The sequence below is a fragment of the Lolium rigidum genome, chromosome 7, assembly GCF_022539505.1.
Source record: "Lolium rigidum isolate FL_2022 chromosome 7, APGP_CSIRO_Lrig_0.1, whole genome shotgun sequence".
NCBI classification, from domain to species: domain Eukaryota; kingdom Viridiplantae; phylum Streptophyta; class Magnoliopsida; order Poales; family Poaceae; genus Lolium; species Lolium rigidum.
In genome coordinates, this window is record NC_061514.1 from 274835712 (window position 1) to 274854575 (window position 18864).

Consider the following 18864-nt stretch of genomic DNA (forward strand, 5'->3'; position numbering starts at 1 on the left):
GAAAACATGATTTCACATTAGCGGATTTTTTTACCGTCACGCGATAAACATGTCTTCCTCGTCAAAAATATATGGAACAATAAATGGTTAAGCCCCGCATGGGTTTGGTACCAACATGATCTAACGTCTCACTCAACTGGTGTGCTCGGGTGTCAAAATGAGTTTTGATATTAAAACTTTCTTATGTTTCAGCCCATAGACGAAAAGAGTCTTTGGCACATGAGCAGCAGTGCTCCTTATTTTCAAAATTACTATATTTTTGAAGTTCAAGAAAACAGAAATTAATGATCCACATACATATAAAATTCCAACGAGACGGTATGAATTTGAGAGAGAAAATATGTTGTATTTTCAGCTATACAAAAAAGATAAATTTTTGACAAATATTTGCCTCTATACGTAGCCACAAATCTGTGTATTTTTGTAGCTCAAAATATAATACAAATTCTACTGAAATTTACACAAGTATTCATGACATATGTATGTATTAATGGAATGTAAATTTGACGATTTTTTGAAACATAGATATATAATTTTTAAATATTTTAAAAACCAAATAGAATGCTCCAAAGCTTAAATCAATCCTTTGAATGAAATCAACCATGAGATAGAACGACTCCTTATTCCATGACCCAACTAAACAGCGGATTTTTCCATTGTTCCAATCCTTCAAATTAGGAAAATTAAGTGATCTAAAAGGGAACCATCGGGACTCTCACCAAAACAATAGAGGTGCCCTGGAGAACAAGATATACAGAATCGTGTCCTGTCTAACCGATCTTGTCTACTCCTGGTCTCGCGTACTCTGATTTCCTGATTTCGATACCCGCGCCCTCCCAGCTTCAAGGTCGAAACGGAAAGTCGACACGCTCGTGCACAGTTCCGCACATGGCCTCCCTCTGCGCCTCCTGGTGCTGGGCAGCTCCGGTGACTGTCGCCGCCGCATCCCCGAGAACGCGCCCGGCTCGCGTAACCCTGCGCGCCCCCTCGCCGGCGCCGTTGCCGAGGATCCAGCTGGGGCGACACCCGCGAGACGCATTCTTCGTCTCCCGGTGCCAGAAGGGCGCCGATCGCCACCCTGAGCCCGAGCACGAGCCCGAGCACGAGATGGAGCAACCGGACGTGGTAAGCAGCACACTTCAGTCTTATTTTACCTTCTTCCACGCGATGTTCATGTCCCGGACGCGGGGAAGAAGGTTCCTACCTACAGGCTCTGCTCTTTTATATGCCTGACCGTTAACTGCTACTCTAGGTAGACAACTTCTTCAAGAAGCTGGATAAGGCCCGAGATGACTATATAGCCGAGAAAGGTTGGGTAAGTTTTGCCCGTGTGAGAACTAGCTTATCAGTAATTCCTTCTATCGTCTTTTGCCAAATCTACAATTAGTGCTTTGGTTATTTATTTGGAACACCAGATTATATGACAACAACTCCCTGCAAAAAAAAAAAAAAATGACAACAACAAGAATTTGTAGTATTTTCCGAAACTTATATACTATATATCTCTGTCCATAAAAGGATGTCGAAAGTTTGTTGAAATTTGGATGTATATATACACACATAAAAGGATGTCAGTGATTTGTCTAAATTCAGAAGTGTGTTTGGATACATCTAAATTTAGACAAACCTTCGACATCCTTTTGTGGACGGGGGTAGTAGTAGTTAGATTGCTTTGTCGGAAAAGCAATGTGCTTGCAGGGTAGAGGATTTTAGGCCCGTCGATCGGTTTAATGCACTCGGTGGCTAAGTCGATCTGCAAGATAATGGTCAATCCTTAAGCACCTTGCCTCAACGATATGATTCCCAATAGTCACAGTGCTTTCATAAAAAAAAGGTCTATTCACGATAATTTTCTTTATGTCCGAAACACAATTCAAAGAGGTCTGGTCCAAGAAAAACCCATGTTTGTTCCTCAAGTTGGATATTACGGGTGCTTTTGATTCAGTGTCTTGGGAATATAGGTTAGAAGTGGTGGAGAAGCTAGGCTTGCCATTTGGTTCAGGTGATAAAAGGTTGCTTTCGAAAGCAATCCTGCTAGTAACTGCCGCTAAATGCTTGCCCTGGCCGGCTATCCAAATTGGCTCTCCCGCTACGCGCAACGAAATTAGTACCACTGCGGTACTTGTGTTAACTCAGCTAGGCAATGCAACCAAACGAATAGGTTTGCTCGTGTGCTCTTTAGCTTGTCTGAGAGCCTGATAATGGCGATTAATCCGCTGGGGTCTCTTTAGTTTTAGTTTTGGACTTTGTTCAGCTTCTTGTTTCAGCTAGTCCCTCTCTAGCTTGTATCTCGAACTTCTTCTTTCATGTTAAATGAATTGGCACAACACCTGCCATTATTTCTATCTCATAATAAAATAAAATTAATCATACTATATTGATGGTTTATACAGAGCCTAATAATCAAGAGGAACTGAGAGAGATTACAAACCATGATATCCTATATAAGGGTGTTAATTTTTGCAAAAAGTACGAAGTTCCAGGACCAAGTTCAAGACTAGATTACAAAAAGTAACTGAAAAAATAATCATGTTTAATGACAAAGACAGTAAACTATTTTTGAGTTATTACAGTCTTTGCTGGATTTAGTTTTGTTGTTTCTGATGCATGTGTTAATTTTTTGAGAAGCATATGCCACCCGAGATGTTTCGTAAGGAAAAGGATGAAATTATTAAATACTCGTGGGAGATTGACATTCTGGTTAGTCTTCATACCATTATTACCATTTTATATGTTACTTTCATGAACCATTGGAAGAAGTTCACTTTATTTTTACTTAGTGAACAAAACAAATGTAGTGCTAACTAACTGCAAATGTGGTAATCTAAACTTTGTTATTGTTATAGCTACTCCGATCCTTTGGTTTAACAATATCTGTTCCGTGTGAGTTGAGTGGTATTTGGTAGAATTGAATCAGTTTTGCGTCTGTTAGATGGACACTCTGCATATTTATCTTATCGAGAGCAAGTATGGTGAGTGAGGATTTTTTTTTTTCTCAAATCTCTGGAACTATCTGAGGGGAAATATGTTGTGACTAGCAAAAGTGCCCGTGCGTTGCACCGGAATAAGCTAAAACTCAATCGCCCTACCGAATCAAACATGTTCCTCCGTGCCACCATGAACAAAGGTGGTCATGTTTTCTCATTTTCATGACGAACATGATTAATCCTAAGAAGATGAGCTTGTAAGGTCCTCGCTGCATCGACTTGTAACACCGCTGACTTGTAATGACTTTGTATGTGACCTCTACGTAGATTAAATTTGGCGCATCCTCCATCCCAAATTTTAGAAGTAAATCATCGATCTCACCTAGACTTGCAATATAAAAAAAATTGGAAAAATGAAATGATATATAGCCGAACATAAGAATTACTAACCACTAACAAATTTTGTAGAAAATAGTACCCTCCATCTATAAAAGGATGTTGAAGATTTATTTAAATTCAAACGTATCTATGCACTAAAAAGGGTAAGTAAATTCCATAAGTACCATACAAACCAAATCGGTATGCTCCTGGTCCAGCGCTGGTACAACACCGATCAATTTAACTTGGCTATGTCGCTCCTGCCGTTGCAATTCTTCTGAAATCTCTTCCTTGTCATATGTGCTAGTTCAAGTTCACGATCAAATTAACTTGGCTATGTCGCTCCTGACGTTGCAATTCTTCTTCTGAAATCTCTTCCTTGTCATATGTGCTGGTTCAAGTTCAGTTAAATTTGGCCGCCGTACACTATGATCTTCCATTCACATTATGAGCTTCCGCGGCGAGTTCATCCGAGCGATTCGATGGGATTTTTTTCTTCCTCTTCCTCAAATTATCTATAACCTCTTTCCTCAAAGTCTGATCAGCAACTTTTCCATCGTGTCAGGCCATGGAATTCTTCTTTTCATTTGCTCTCACCCCTACGTATAGGGAGGCATGGCTCTCTTTCTCATTGGCCCATATTGTGTGTTGTTGCTTGTTGTTTTCCACGGTGGCTTGTTGCTATTCCAGAAAATAGGTATATAAGTCAGCGGGACTCAGTCTAATTAACCGAGGTGGGACTAATTTTTCTAGGCGCTTACTCTAATTTGGTCTGCCTTCCAACTATCATGAAGCTAGCACCCCATCACATAAGTTGGCTCACGGCTCAAGGGCTCATGGGCTAGGCCGGACTACACCCAACGAGCCAGACACCGGAATGGCGGAATCGTACATGCAAGGCTGGCCCACGCACGCGGCCTTTTAGCGTTCGGTAGCGAAATATTTGGGCTGCTAGACACAAGGCGTCCACCTGCGAGCCAGCATTTATGCGACAGACGAAGCTAAAACATTTTTTAACGTAACCGGTGGCAATGCATGTAAATACAACTGGAAAGTAAGGGCAATTCTAAAACGGACGAAAAAAATGGGGAGAAATCTTACTTCCTTTATTAGTAGGTAAAGACTTGTGAAACAGAAGTACTAGTAGACTACTGTGTTTTTTCATTTATGATGGAAGTTAGATGAGCATGCTTCGTCAAGTAGTAGATATATGAGCTCATCTGCTAGGCAAATGAACTAAGGCGTTACTCCGGATTGTTGATGCCTTTTCTCCCCATTTGTTGATTGTAGCATGCATACAGTGATGATATATCAAACAGAATATGCGGCCATGCACTTTCAGCTCTGGATTTGGCTTCCACGGTCATGGTAAGTACAATTGGAGTATATTGTGAGCATGCATTCGTTTTGACTTGTGCTTGTTAAATAACAATTACAATTATGTGAAAAAACAGGATATGCCATCATTAGGCCTTGGCACAAATGAAATTTCACAACAAACGGTGCACCAGGTAATTAACCTTTACTGTAAGGTATCTTTGTTCCAATTTTAATTTAGACTGCAATGGTAGACCTATACTCATCATTTCAATAATATATAGATGGTTAGGTCGTATGCAACGACATTCTGTAGGGCTGCAGAGGACGCTTACCATAAGAGGGTCCAAATAGACACGATTTGTTCGTTTCTTGGTGCTCTCGGATGTTTAGGGGCAATTGCTCATATGTTGGTTGAGGACACTGTGGCTAACCTCGAAGATGGTCATTTGAAAAGTAAGATTGCTTATCAGCTGGATACAGATTACCATCAGTTCAGTAAGAAGATGAATGTTTTGAATGAGGAAATCAAGTTGACTGAACGAACCGAGGTACACCTCCTTTTGCTCATTGATATATCTCCCACCCGTGTGGTGTCTACCCTTGTATCTCTAATGGGAATATTTTTCTAAACAGATAGTTGGTAAAATACTCCTGGAAGGTTTGATACATGCAAAATCATATGTAAAAAAGCTGATCGAAGATGCACACCATCTCCAAGACCAAGACTAAGGTAAATAGTAGTAATAGTGACTTGTAGTCTTGCTGATGCACTGGTCTTAATTTTGTTGTAGGGATCAACGTCATCTCTATTCTGTTTGTTGAAACAGGTAAAAGTTTCAGTCGCGTTAAGCCATAGTCATGATTGGGAGAGGATATCTTTGAGCTGTCTGAGGGCGAAGCAAACCATAGATGCTGGCAGTGCATCCTTTACTACTAGGAGGAGACAAAAATGCATTCTATGTTGTAATGAGTTAATAACAATTTGTACGGTCAGTTTCAGTAGTACTTTGAGTGATTTGATACCTACCGCAATAACAGAAAACAGCATGTTCTCAAGACTTTGACAACATCTTCAGTTCTTTTTCCTCGGGGAGTTTTTTTACCGAAGGAGAAATTTAATCAAGCACACTGGTGTCTGTGCTTTGTCTTGCTGATCGTCCTTTGGCTAGAAACACGTCAATTAGTGGTTGACGGGATCCATTGGGCCGAACGTGCTTGCCCACCGCCGATGTACCTGGGACATGCCTGGCTGCCCGTGAAATGCTCATAAAGCCCAGCTGGTGCAAAAATCCAGCGTTTGGTCCCGGGAATTTGGGCTGACCCACACTGCCATGAATCTTTTTTTTTTTTAACAAGGAAAGGCGCCGGGGGCGCCACATTTTCATTCAGCTCATATGCAAAGTACATCAAGAAGTACATATCCCTGGAATTCAAAATTTTGAATGAGAGAGCAAAGGGACATGAGCCTATACATCTGTGAGCTGAATTCAAACAAGTGAAGATAGGCAAAGACAAAGGTCGTCGAATTGCCTGTTGTGCACAATCATGGGCTACTCCATTTAGATTCCTATTTATGTGGTAGATTTTGGACTGCATCTCTTCTGAATCTCTTTTATAGCCTGATATTTGTTGCCTAAGTTCCCAAGGTACCTGATCATTTGTAATTGTTGTTGCTGAAGCTGCTCTTGCAAGTGTCAGGTTGTCAGTAAGAAAGGTAACTCCATGTGCTTGGACCTGGGCAGCAACTTTTGTTGCAAACAGAAGTGCATCAGCTTCCGCAAGCAATGGCGAAGAAGAGTGTGCTGTTGAGGCCTGAATCATAAGTGTTTCTTCTCGACCTTGGCCTAGCAATTGACAGTATACTCCAATTCCTGTCTTGCAATTTTCTTGCAACAGTATACTTTCCTTTTCTTCCATGCCGCATCCACGAAGATCTTGCTTCCTTGTATCTGTAAATCCGTCCTGATTGTACTGCCCTGCCTGGCTTGATCTCCTTGAGTATTCAGCTTAGTCCTTAACATGTTCTCTGTAACCTGTACAACATCTAAAAGCTCCAGATTTTTTTTAATAGCAATTGTCATTTGGTAAATCTGGGTAGGAGTAGAATCTTTTTTATTGAAAAGATAATCATTTCTAGATTTCCAAAGACTCCACATAAAAGTAAGAATATTATCAATAGAACCATTAGGGTGATTCATATTTAGAAGTCTGATAAGAATCTGAGATATAGGATCAGAAGGAGAAACAAGTTGGTCAATTCTTAAGTGCCATGGGTCCATAAACCAAGATGCTCTAGCAAAAGCACACAAGAAAAATAAATGTTGATCTGTTTCTTCCAAATGGCACCTGCAACATAATTTGCTTATATGCTTACTGTACTTACCCGCTCTGGCACCCGAGGAAATGGCTTGTCTTATGATTCTCCAACCAAAGGTTTTTATTCTGGGTATGATGTTATTATTCTTCCAAATAGACTGAAGTAACTGTTTAGTAGAAGTACTGACCTGTCTTGGCTTCGGCTCCCCCTGTTCATACAGTCGCTCGAGACAGACTTTGTAGGCGCTTTTGGTACTACATTTATCTACAGGGGTTAGTTTCCAACAAAGACAATCTTCCTCCTGAGCAGCAATAATAGGAGTGTTTTTTATTTCTTCCGCCATATGTTCCTGGAACAAAGTGTCAATAAGTTGAGAATTCCAAATTTTCTGTCCAGGTATCCATAAGTCCTTAACTTGGCTTGGGTAAGAGTAATTTTTGGGCTGGATTATAAGATTGTCATAAATTTGAGCCCAACTTTCACACCAAGGAGTACTCCAGATAGATATTTGGCCCATAGTAATTTGATAGAAAGAATGGGCTTTGAGAATAGAGAGAATTTTGAGAATGGAAGCCCAGAAAGCTGATTTTGGAGCATTTAAATTTGGGCGCCAAATAGAAGAGTCGGGAAGATATTTTGATTTTAAAACTAAATGGAGAAAATTATTTGGTTGATCTGCAAGTCTCCAAGCTGCCATGACTATAAGAGCTTGATTCATGGCCTACAAGTTCCTAATACCTAACCCACCTTCTTTTTTTGGTGTGCATATGTCCTTCCAAGCTCTTAGACACAAACTTTTCGAGTTTGGTTTTTGCCTTATACCTGTCCACCAGAAGTTCCTAATAATGCCTGTGAGCTTTGTGATAAATTTTTTTGTGAAGAGAATGTTAGACATATAGTAGACAGGGATAGATGAGAAGACAGATTTGATAAGTTCCAATCTAGCGGCATGCGAAAGTTGATCTGCTTTATAAGTTGAAAGTTTTGATTTAAATTTATCTAGAACAAAATTATAAGCAGCATTTCTATCTTTCCCTGGAATGATAAGAGGATGACCAAGGTGCACAAAATTTGAATCTATAACTGGCACGGGGAATATATTTCGAATTACTTGAGAAATATGATTGTCAACATGCTTACTAAATAGTATTCCCGATTTTGTCCAATTTGGCGTTTGTCCAGATCTGTTGCAGAATTCCTGTAAGATATTCTTCATTCTTGTCGCTTCCTGCTCCGTGGCCTGTCCACATACCAGAAGATCATCTGCGAACAACATAGAGTGGATAGGCGGACAGTTCGGACCCAATTTAATGCCTGCAAAAAAGTTAGTAGCCATGAATCTTAAAGTAGCCCAGAACCTGGCTCAAGGAGGCGATCGTTTCTAGCTAGCCAACACTATTTCAGTTTACTCTTTGATTCGAAAATTTTGGTGTAGTAAAGAAGGTAAAAGGAAGCCATGTTGGGTTTCATGGAAAGAAATAACTAAGCCAAAACATTTGGGTGAAGGGGGGTTTAGAGATTTGGAGTTGTTTAACCTATGCCTACCGGCAAGCCAATCATGGAGATTGCTGCAGGATTCTTCTTCTCTTAGTGCCCGCATACTCAAGGCGATCGTACTTCCCGAATGGCACTATTTTTGATATGGATCTTGGAGCTCATCCATCTCAGATTTGGCGATCCATTTTTCATGGCATAGATATTTTGGCCCAGATTTTAGTAAGACGGATTGGTAATGGTCGATCTACTCATATATGGACACATAATTGGCTTCCTTGTGAGAGCATGTTGAGACCGGTTGTACCCTTGATTGTTGATCCACCGCAGATGGTGTCTCAGTTGATCGATGAGACCTCGACAACGTGGAAGGAGAACTTTATCAGATCATGATTTCTCCATATGGATGCTACTACAATACTCCTTATAAAAATACCACTTTGTACAAGAAGACAATCCGACTTCTGGGCTTGGAACTTTGACCCATAGGGTATTTTCTCTATGCGCTCGCGTATAGAGTGCTGATCAGCACAAACACCAACATAGAAAATTACTTTGAAGGAAATCATGGATCCTTTAACACTAAATCTAAGATTGAAGGGGTGTTGCTCTTTATGGAAAACTTCGGCTCCTTCCAAAATCAGAGTATTTCTATGGAGATTGGCCCAACAATTACTACCAACTGATGATGTTCTTGAGCATCGAAATATCGACAGATCTAGCACATGTTCGGTGTGTAGGGTTGTCGTCTCTTGGTGGCATTCACTAATCGAATGCAATATGGCCAATAGTGTCGGAATGTTATCTAATGATCTTATGGTGGATCTTATGATTGCATGTAGAGAGGCGAATGCAAAGAACTGGTTATTTCACCTATTGGACACATTTCCACACGACCAGTTTACTCGATTGTTTGTCATGTTGTGGGCAATTTGGACAGTGAGAAGAAAGGCCATTAATGAGGTGATCTCTTCCGTCCCATCTTTCTTGGGGATTAGGAAAATACTCACCAAGTTGAGCCAATGAAGGCTGTCTGAGTGAAGACCGTAGAGTCGTTCAGTGACCTCCATTATATATTTCCCCTATGTTTGTTGGAGATATGCCCAAGAGACAATAATAAAATGGTTATTATAATATATCTGTGTGTTTATGATAATGTTTGCATACCATGCTAAAATTGTATTAACCGAAACATTGATACATGTGAGTTATGTAAACAACAAGGAGTCCCTAGTAAGCCTCTTGTATAACTAGCTTGTTGATTAATAGATGATCATGGTTTCGTGATCATGAACATTGGATGTTATTAATAAAAAGGTTATGTCATTGATGAATGATGTAATGGACACACCCAATTAAGCGTAGCATAAGATCACATCATTAAGTTCATTTGCTATAAGCTTTCGATACATAGTTACCTAGTCCTTCGACCATGAGATCATGTAAATCACTTATACCGGAAGGGTACTTTGATTACATCAAACACCACTGCGTAAATGGGTAGTTATAAAGGTGGAATTAAGTATTCGGAAAGTATGAGTTGAGGCATATGGATCAAGAGTGGGATATTGTCCATCCAGATGACGGATAGATATACTCTGGGCCCTCTCGGTGGAATGTCGTCTAATTAGCTTGCAAGCATATGAATGGTTCATAAGAGATGACATACCATGGTACGAGTAAAGAGTACTTGTCAGAGACGAGGTTGAACGAGGTATAGAGATACCGATGATCAAACCTCGGACAAGTAAAATATCGCGTGACAAAAGGAATCGGTATCGTATGTAAATGGTTCAATCAATCACTAAGTCATCGTTGAATATGTGGGAGCCATTATGGATCTCTAGATCCCGCTATTGGTTATTGGTCGGAGAGAAGTCTCAACCATGTCTGCATAGTTCACGAACCGTAGGGTGACACACTTAAGGTTCAATCTCGTTTAAGTAGATATGGAATATGGAATGGAGTTCGAAGTTTTGTTCGGAGTCTCGGATGGGATCCAGGACATCACGAGGAGTTCCGGAATGGTCCGGAGAATAAGATTCATGTATAGGAAGTCATTTTCCAAGTTTGAAAATGATCCGGTGCATTTATGGAAGGTTCTAGAAGGTTCTAGAAAAGTCCGGAAGAAATCACCATGGAATGTGGAGTCCCGGAGGGACTCCACCTAGCATGGCCGGCCAGCTTAAGGGGGGAGGAGTCCCAGGTGGACTCCACCCATGGTGGCCGGCCACCCCCCCCCCAAGGAAGGGGTGGGAGTCCCACCTTGAGTAGGAGTCCCACATTGGGTAGGTTTCCCACCTGATGGCAAGTTTTGGGTTGGGGTCTTATTCGAAGACTTGTAGTCCAACTCTTGGGGGTTCCACCTATAAAAAGAGGGACATGGGGAGGGGGCCGGCCACTCAAGCCACCCACCTTGGCCGCACCCCTTGAGGCCGGCGCCCCCCTCTCCCCAAACCCTAGTCGCCTCTCCTCCTCCACCTCTCCCGCAGCGCATAGGCGAAGCCCTGCCGGAGATCTCCACCACCACCGCCACCACGCCGTCGTGCTGTCGGGATTCCGAGGAGGATCTACTACTTCCGCTGCCCGCTGGAACGGGGAGAAGGACGTCGTCATCAACACCGTACGTGTGACCGAGTACGGAGGTGCTGCCCGACTGTGGCACCGTCAAGATCTTCTACGCGCTTTCGAAAGCGGCAAGTGATCGACTACAGCAACAACGAGATCTAATCTCGTAGGCTTTGGAAATCTTCGAGGGTTAGTCTCATGATCTTCTCGTTGCTCACATCTTCTAGATTGCATCTTGGCTTGGTTTTCGTTCATGCGGTAGGAAATTTTTTTGTTTTCTATGCTACGAATCCCATCAGTGGTATCAGAGCCGTGTCTATGCATAGATTGGTTGCACGAGTAGAACACAATTGTTTTATGGGTGTTGATGCTTTGTTGTCTTTAGTTCGTGTACTTTGCATCTTGCGGCATGGCGGGATGAAGCGGCTCGGGCTAACTTTACATGACCGCGTGCTTGTGACGGTAAAGCACACGTCCGTTGGGAACCCCAAGAGGAAGGTATGATGAGTACAGCAGCGAGTTTTCCCTCAGTAAGAAACCAAGGTTATCGAACCAGTAGGAGATGGAGATCACGTGAAGGTTGTTGGTGAAGGAGTGTAGTGCGGCGCAACACCAGGGATTCCGGTGCCAACATGGAACCTGCACAACACAGTCAAACTACTTTGCCCCAACTTAACAGTGAGGTTATCAATCTCACCGGCTTGCTGAAAACAAAGGATTAAACGTATGGTGTGGGAAATGATGTTTGCTTGCAGAAAACAAAAGAGAACAATGATTGCAGTAGGTTGTATTTCAGATGTAAAAGAATGGACTAGGTCCACAGTTCACTAGTGGTGTCTCTCCAATAAGATAAATAACATGTTGGGTAAACAAATTACAGTTGGGCAATTGACAAATAGAGAGGGCATAACAATGCACATACATATCATGATGACTACTATGAGATTTACTTAGGGCATTACGACAAAGAACATAGACCGCCATCCAGCATGCATATATGCCTAAAAAGTCCACCTTCGGGTTAGCATCCGCACCCCTTCCAGTATTAAGTTGCAAGCAACGGGACAATTGCATTAAGTATCGTGCGTAATGTAAACAATACAAATATCTTTAGACAAAGCATTGATGTTTTATCCCTAGTGGCAACAACACATCCACAACCTTACAACTTTCTCGTCATCTGTCCCGGATTCAATGGAGGCATGAACCCACTATCTAGCATAAATACCCCTCTTGGAGTTACAAGTATCAACTTGGCCGAGCCTCTACTAGCAACGGAGAGCATGCAAGATCATAAACAACATATATGATAGATCAATAATCAACTTGGCATAGTATTCCATATTCATCGGATCCCAACAAACACAACATGCAGCATTACAAATAGATGATCTTGATCATGATAGGCAGCTCACAAGATCTAAACATGATGGCACAATAGGAGAAGACAACCATCTAGCTACTGCTATGGACCAATAGTCCAAGGATGAACTACTCACGCATCAGTCCGGAGGCGGGCATGGTGATGTAGAACCCTCCAGTGATGATTCCCCTCTCCGGCAGGGTGCCGGAGGAGATTGCTGGCGCGTGACAGGGCTTGCAACGGTGCCAGAAGGTATCTCCTTGTGACGGTAAAGCACACGTCCGTTGGGAACCCCAAGAGGAAGTTGTGATGCGTACAGCAGCAAGTTTTCCCTCACTAAGAAGCCAAGGTTTGTCGAACCAGTAGGTGATAAAGGCCACGTGAAGGTTGTTGGTGACGGCGTGTAGTGCGGCGCAACACCAGGGATTCCACCGCCAACGTGGAACCTGCACAACACAATCAAAATATTTTGCCCCAACTTAACAGTGAGGTTGTCAATCTCACCGGCTTTCTGTAAACAAAGGATTAAACGTATGGTGTGGAGAATGATGTTTGCTTGCAAAGAACAACAGAGAACAGAGATTGCAGTAGGTTGTATTTCAGATGTAAAAGAATGGACCGGGGTCCACAGTTCACTAGTGGTGTCTCTCCAATAAGATAAATAACATGTTGGGTGAACAAATTACAGTTGGGCAATTGACAAATTGAGAGGGCATAACAATGCACATACATATCATGATGACTACTATGAGATTTACTTAGGGCATTACGACAAAGAACATAGACCGCTATCCAGACATGCATCTATGCCTAAAAAGTCCACCTTCGGGTTAGCATCCGCACCCCTTCCAAGTAATAAGTTGCAAACAACGGACAATTGCATTAAGTACGTGCGTAATGTAAACAATACAAATATCCTTAGACAAAGCATTGATGTTTTATCCCTAGTGGCAACAACACATCCACAACCTTAGACTTTATGTCACTCGTCCAGATTCAATGGAGGCATGAACCCACTATCTAGCATAAATACCCCCTCTTGGAGTTACAAGTATCAACTTGGCCAGAGCCTCTACTAGCAACGGAGAGCATGCAAGATCATAAACAACACATATATTACAAATAGATGATCTTCATCATGTTAGGCAGCTCACAAGATATAAACATGATTTCATAGTAGGAGAAGACAACCATCTAGCTACTGCTATGGACCCATAGTCCAAGGATGAACTACTCACGCATCAGTCCGGAGGCGGGCATGGTGATGTAGAGCCCTCCGGTGATGATTCCCCTCTCCGGCAGGGTGCCGGAGGAGATCTTTAGAATCCCCCGAGATGGGATTGACGGCGGCGGCGTCTCAGTAACTTTTCTCGTATTTTGGCTCTCGGTACTAGGGTTTTCCAATACGAAGGAATATATAGGCGAAGAGGCAGCGTCGGGGGAGCCAGGGGTGGGCTCCCCATACCTGGGCGCGGCAGGGGGCCAGGCCGCGCCGCCCTATGGGGTGGCCCCCCTGCTGGCCCTCTCCGACTTTTCTTCGATGTTCTGGAATCCTCCGTGGAAAATAGGGCCGTGGGCTTTTGTTTCGTCCGATTCCGAGAATATTTCCTGTGTAAGATTTCTGAAACCAAAAACAACAGAAAACAGGAAGTGGCGCTTCGGCATCTTGTTAATAGGTTAGTACCGGGAAATGCATAAAAATGATAAAGTATGAATAAAACATGTAGGTATTGTCATAAAACTAGCATGGAACATAAGAAATTATAGATACGTTTGAGACGTATCAAGCATCCCCAAGCTTAGTTCCTACTCGCCCTCGAGTAGGTAAATGATAAAAAGAATAATTTCTGAAGTGACAAGCTACCAACATGATCTTGATCAATACTATTGTAAAGCATATGAGATGAATGAAGTGACTCAAAGTAATGGTCTATAGTTTGTTAACAAATAGATAATGACTAAACAACTGAATCATATAGCAAAGACTTTTCATGAATAGTACTTTCAAGACAAGCATCAAAAAGTCTTGCATAGGAGTTAACTCATAAAGCAATAGATTCTTAATAGAAGGTTTTGAAGCAACACAAAGGAAGATTAAGTTTCAGCAATTGCTTTCAACTTTCAACATGTATATCTCATGGATAATTGTCAACACAAAGTAATATGATGAGTGCAAGTAAGCAAGTATGTAAGAATCAATGCACACAGTTGACACAAGTGTTTGCTTCTAAGATAGAAAGAAGTAGGTAAACTGACTCAACATAAAGTAAAAGAAAGGCCCTTCGCAGAGGGAAGCGAGGATTAAATCATGTACTAGAGCTTTTCAAGTTTTGAAATCATATAGAGAGCATAAAAGTAAAGTTTTGAGAGGTGTTTGTTGTTGTCAACGAATGGTAGTGGGCACTCTAACCCCCTCGTCAAACAGACTTCAAAGAGCGGCTCCCATGAAGGACGTTATCATCCCTCTTCTCTTTTGTTTACACATGTACTTTAGTTTTATTTATGGATGACACTCCTCCCAACCTTTTTCTTTCACAAGCCATGGCTAACCGAATCCTCGGGTGCCTTCCAACATTTCACATACCATGGAGGAGTGTCTATTTGCAAAAATTAAGTTGCTTACTGATGAATCAGGGCAAAACATGTGAAGAGAATTATTAATAAAAGTTAATTAATTGGGGATGGGAACCCCGTTGCCAGCTCTTTTTGCAAAATTATTGCATAAGCGGATGAAGCCACTAGTCCATTGGTGAAAGTATGCCCAACAAGATTGAAAGATAAAACACCACATACTTCCTCATGAGCTATAAAACATTGACACAAATAAGAGATAATAACTTTTGAATTGTTTAAAGGTAGCACATGAAGTATTTACTTGGAATGGCAGAAAAATACCACATAGTAGGTTGTTATGGTGGACACATATGGCATAGGTTTTGCCTCAAGGTTTTGGATGCACGAGAAGCATTCCCTCTCAGTACAAGGCTTTGGCTAGCAAGGTTGTTTGAAGCAAACACAAGTATGAACCGGTACAACAAAACTTACATAACAACATATTGCAAGCATTATAAGACTCTACACTGTCTTCCTTGTTGTTCAAACACTTTTACCAAAAAATATCTAGACCTTAGAGAGACCAATCATGCAAACCAAATATCAACAAGCTCTACGGTAGTTCTCCACTAATAGGTTTAAACTACATGATGCAAGAGTTTAAAAATGATCTACTTGAGAGCTCAAAACAATTGCCAAGTATCAAATTATTCAAGACAATATACCAATTACCACATGAAGCATTTTCTGTTTCCAACCAAATAGCAATAAATGCAGTAGCTTTCAACTTTTGCCATGAACATAAAAAGTAAAACAAAGAACACCAGTGTTCATATGAAACAGCGGAGCGTGTCTTTCTCCCACACAAGGATTGCTAGGATCCGATTTTATTCAAACACAAACAAAAAATAAAAGCACACAGACGCTCCAAGTAAAGCACATAAGATGTGACCGAATAAAAGTATAGTTTCACTAGAGGTGACCTGATAAGTTGTTGATGAAGAAGGGGATGCCTTGGGCATCCCCAAGCTTAGATGCTTGAGTCTTCTTGAAATATGCAGGGATGAACCACGGGGCATCCCCAAGCTTAGACTTTTCACTCTTCTTGATCATATTATATCATCCTGCTCTCTTGATCCTTGAAAACTTCCTTCACACCAAACTCAAAACAATCTCATTAGAGGGTTAGTGCATAATCAAAAATTCACATGTTCAGCAAGAACACAATCATTCCCAACACTTCTGGACATTACCCAAGGCTACTGAAATTTAATGGAGCAAAGAAATCCACTCAAACACAGTAAAAGAGGCAATGCGAAATAAAAGGCAGATTCTGTCAAAACAGAATAGTCCGTAAAGATGAATTTTTTAGAGGCACTTAACATGCTCAGATGAAAAAGCTCAAATTTAATGAAAGTTTCGTACATATCTGAGGATTACTCATGAATTTTTTCAAGATTTTACTAATTTTCTACAGAGATAAAAACGTGAAACCGTCACAGATAGAAATCTGTTTCTGCGCATAAATCCAAATCAAGTATCAACTTTCTATCAAAGACTTTACTTGGCACAACAATGCAATAAAGTAAAGATACAAAGGTATTGCTACAGTAGTAACAAGCACATTGACTCAAATATAAAACAAAAATTTCTGTAGTAAAATAATGGGTTGTCTCCCATAAGCGCTTTTCTTTAACGCCTTTCAGCTAAGCGCAGAAAGTGAAAATCAAGTAACATCAAGAGAAGAAGCATCAACATCATGACTTTCCTTAAAAACACAACTTGTCACAATAGGTATCTTAGATGCTCCATTATCTAAATTTCCCATACTGGTACTAAGGGTTTTATCAATTTTAAGCTCATAATGATTCTTTGGCTTAGGCATCTTAGAGACATACATGAACTTTTGCTCCTTTCCCACATAAGCTTTCTCCTTAAACTTAAGAGAAGAAAAAGTTGAACCCAAGGTTCCCATAGCTTCTTCAAGTTCACCAATCCTATGGGTTTGATTATCATGGATAGCACAAGTTTCTAAGGCAACAATTCTTTTATTAATTCCTCCTAGAGATTTATCAAGTTTATCAGTATTATCAAGTAATATTCCCAAATTTAGTCTCAACACTTGGAAGGTTTTTCTCTATGGCCTCCAACTTTTTCATGACATCCTCAAGAAATATTTCAATTTTAGCTTCATTAACAGGTGGTATTCCGACTAGACTCTCAATAATACAACTAGCTTCTAAAGCAGGAGTACCTAGGAAATTACCCCCTGTAAGAGTATCAAGAACATACCTATTCCAGCTAGAGATGCCAACATAAAAGTTCCTAAGGAGGATAATAGTGGAGTGTTTCTTAGTGCACCTATGATGAGCATCACTAATTCTATACCAAGCATCTTTAAAACTTTCTCCCCCTTGTTGCTTAAACGAACGAACTTCAACTTCAGGATTACTCATTTTAGCAATAAAAAAAGCAAACCGAATTAAATAAAGTAAAACAAGAAACTATTTTTTTGTGTTTTTGATATAAAGAAAGCAAACAAGACAGAAAATAAAATAAAGCAAAGCAAGGCAATAAACAAAGTAAAGAGATTGGGTATGAGAGACTCCCCTTGCAGCGTGTCTTGATCTCCCCGGCAACGACACCAGAAAAGTAGCTGCTGGCGCGTGACAGGGCTTGCAACGGTGCCAGAAGGTAGCTCCTTGTGACGGTAAAGCACACGTCCGTTGGGAACCCCAAGAGGAACGTGTGATGCGTACAGCAGCAAGTTTTCCCTCAGTAAGAAACCAAGGTTTATCGAACCAGTAGGAGATGAAGGCCACGTGAAGGTTGTTGGTGACGGAGTGTAGTGCAGCGCAACACCAGGGATTCCGACGCCAACGTGGAACCTGCACATCACAATCAAGATACTTTGCCCCAACTTAAAAGTGAGATTGTCAATCTCACCGGCTTGATGTAAACAAAGGATTAAATGTATGGTGTGGAGAATGATGTTTGCTTGCAAAGAACAACAGAGAACAGAGATTGCAGTAGGTTGTATTTCAGATGTAAAAGAATGGACCGGGGTCCACAGTTCACTAGTGGTGTCTCTCCAATAAGATAAATAACATGTTGGGTGAACAAATTACAGTTGGGCAATTGACAAATAGAGAGGGCATAACAATGCACATACATATCATGATGACTACTATGAGATTTACTTAGGGCATTAAGACAAAGAACATAGACCGCTATCGAGCATGCATCTATGCCTAAAAAGTCCACCTTCGGGTTAGCATCCGCACCCCTTCCAGTATTAAGTTGCAAACAACAGACAATTACATTAAGTACTGTGCGTAATATAAACAATACAAATATCCTTAGACAAAGCATTGATGTTTTATCCCTAGTGGCAACAAGACATCCACAACCTTAGAACTTTCCGTCACTCGTCCCGCATTCAATGGAGGCATGAACCCACTATCTAGCATAAATACCCCCTCTTGGAGTTACAAGTATCAACTTGGCCAGAGCCTCTACTAGCAACGGAGAGCATGCAAGATCATAAACAACACATATATGATAGATCGATAATCAACTTGACATAGTATTCCATATTCATCGGATCCCAACAAACACAACATGTAGCATTACAAATAGATGATCTTGATCATGATAGGCAGCTCACAAGATCTAAACATGATGGCATAATAGGAGAAGACAACCATTGTAACATCCCAAATTTCAATAAATGAAAGTTAGAAGAATTCCAGAGAGCAAAATTTCAAACCAACACAAACTTTTTAAATTGCATATAGTGCCATGCATAGGACTTGTGCATTTGAGTGATATGCCATGATGATTGTTATTAGGATTATAAGCTAAACCCTAAAACCCTAATGTGGTCATGAGAAGATCACAAACCAAATAAATCCAAAAGAGGAAGAAAATCAAATAAATGCAAA

At 41.0% G+C, this 18864-nt stretch overlaps 1 protein-coding gene across 1 annotated transcript; it reads left to right on the top strand.

The window, feature by feature from the left end:
- Positions 1 to 888: 888 nt before the first annotated feature.
- On the top strand, positions 889 to 5664 carry LOC124672792. The gene is made up of 7 exons (XM_047208965.1): positions 889 to 1125; positions 1253 to 1315; positions 4596 to 4673; positions 4760 to 4816; positions 4907 to 5173; positions 5259 to 5355; positions 5453 to 5664. The coding sequence occupies exons 1-6, from the start codon at positions 889 to 891 to the stop codon at positions 5352 to 5354; spliced, it is 798 nt and encodes a 265-aa protein (XP_047064921.1). The 3' UTR covers position 5355; positions 5453 to 5664.
- The last annotated feature ends 13200 nt before the right edge of the window (positions 5665 to 18864 follow it).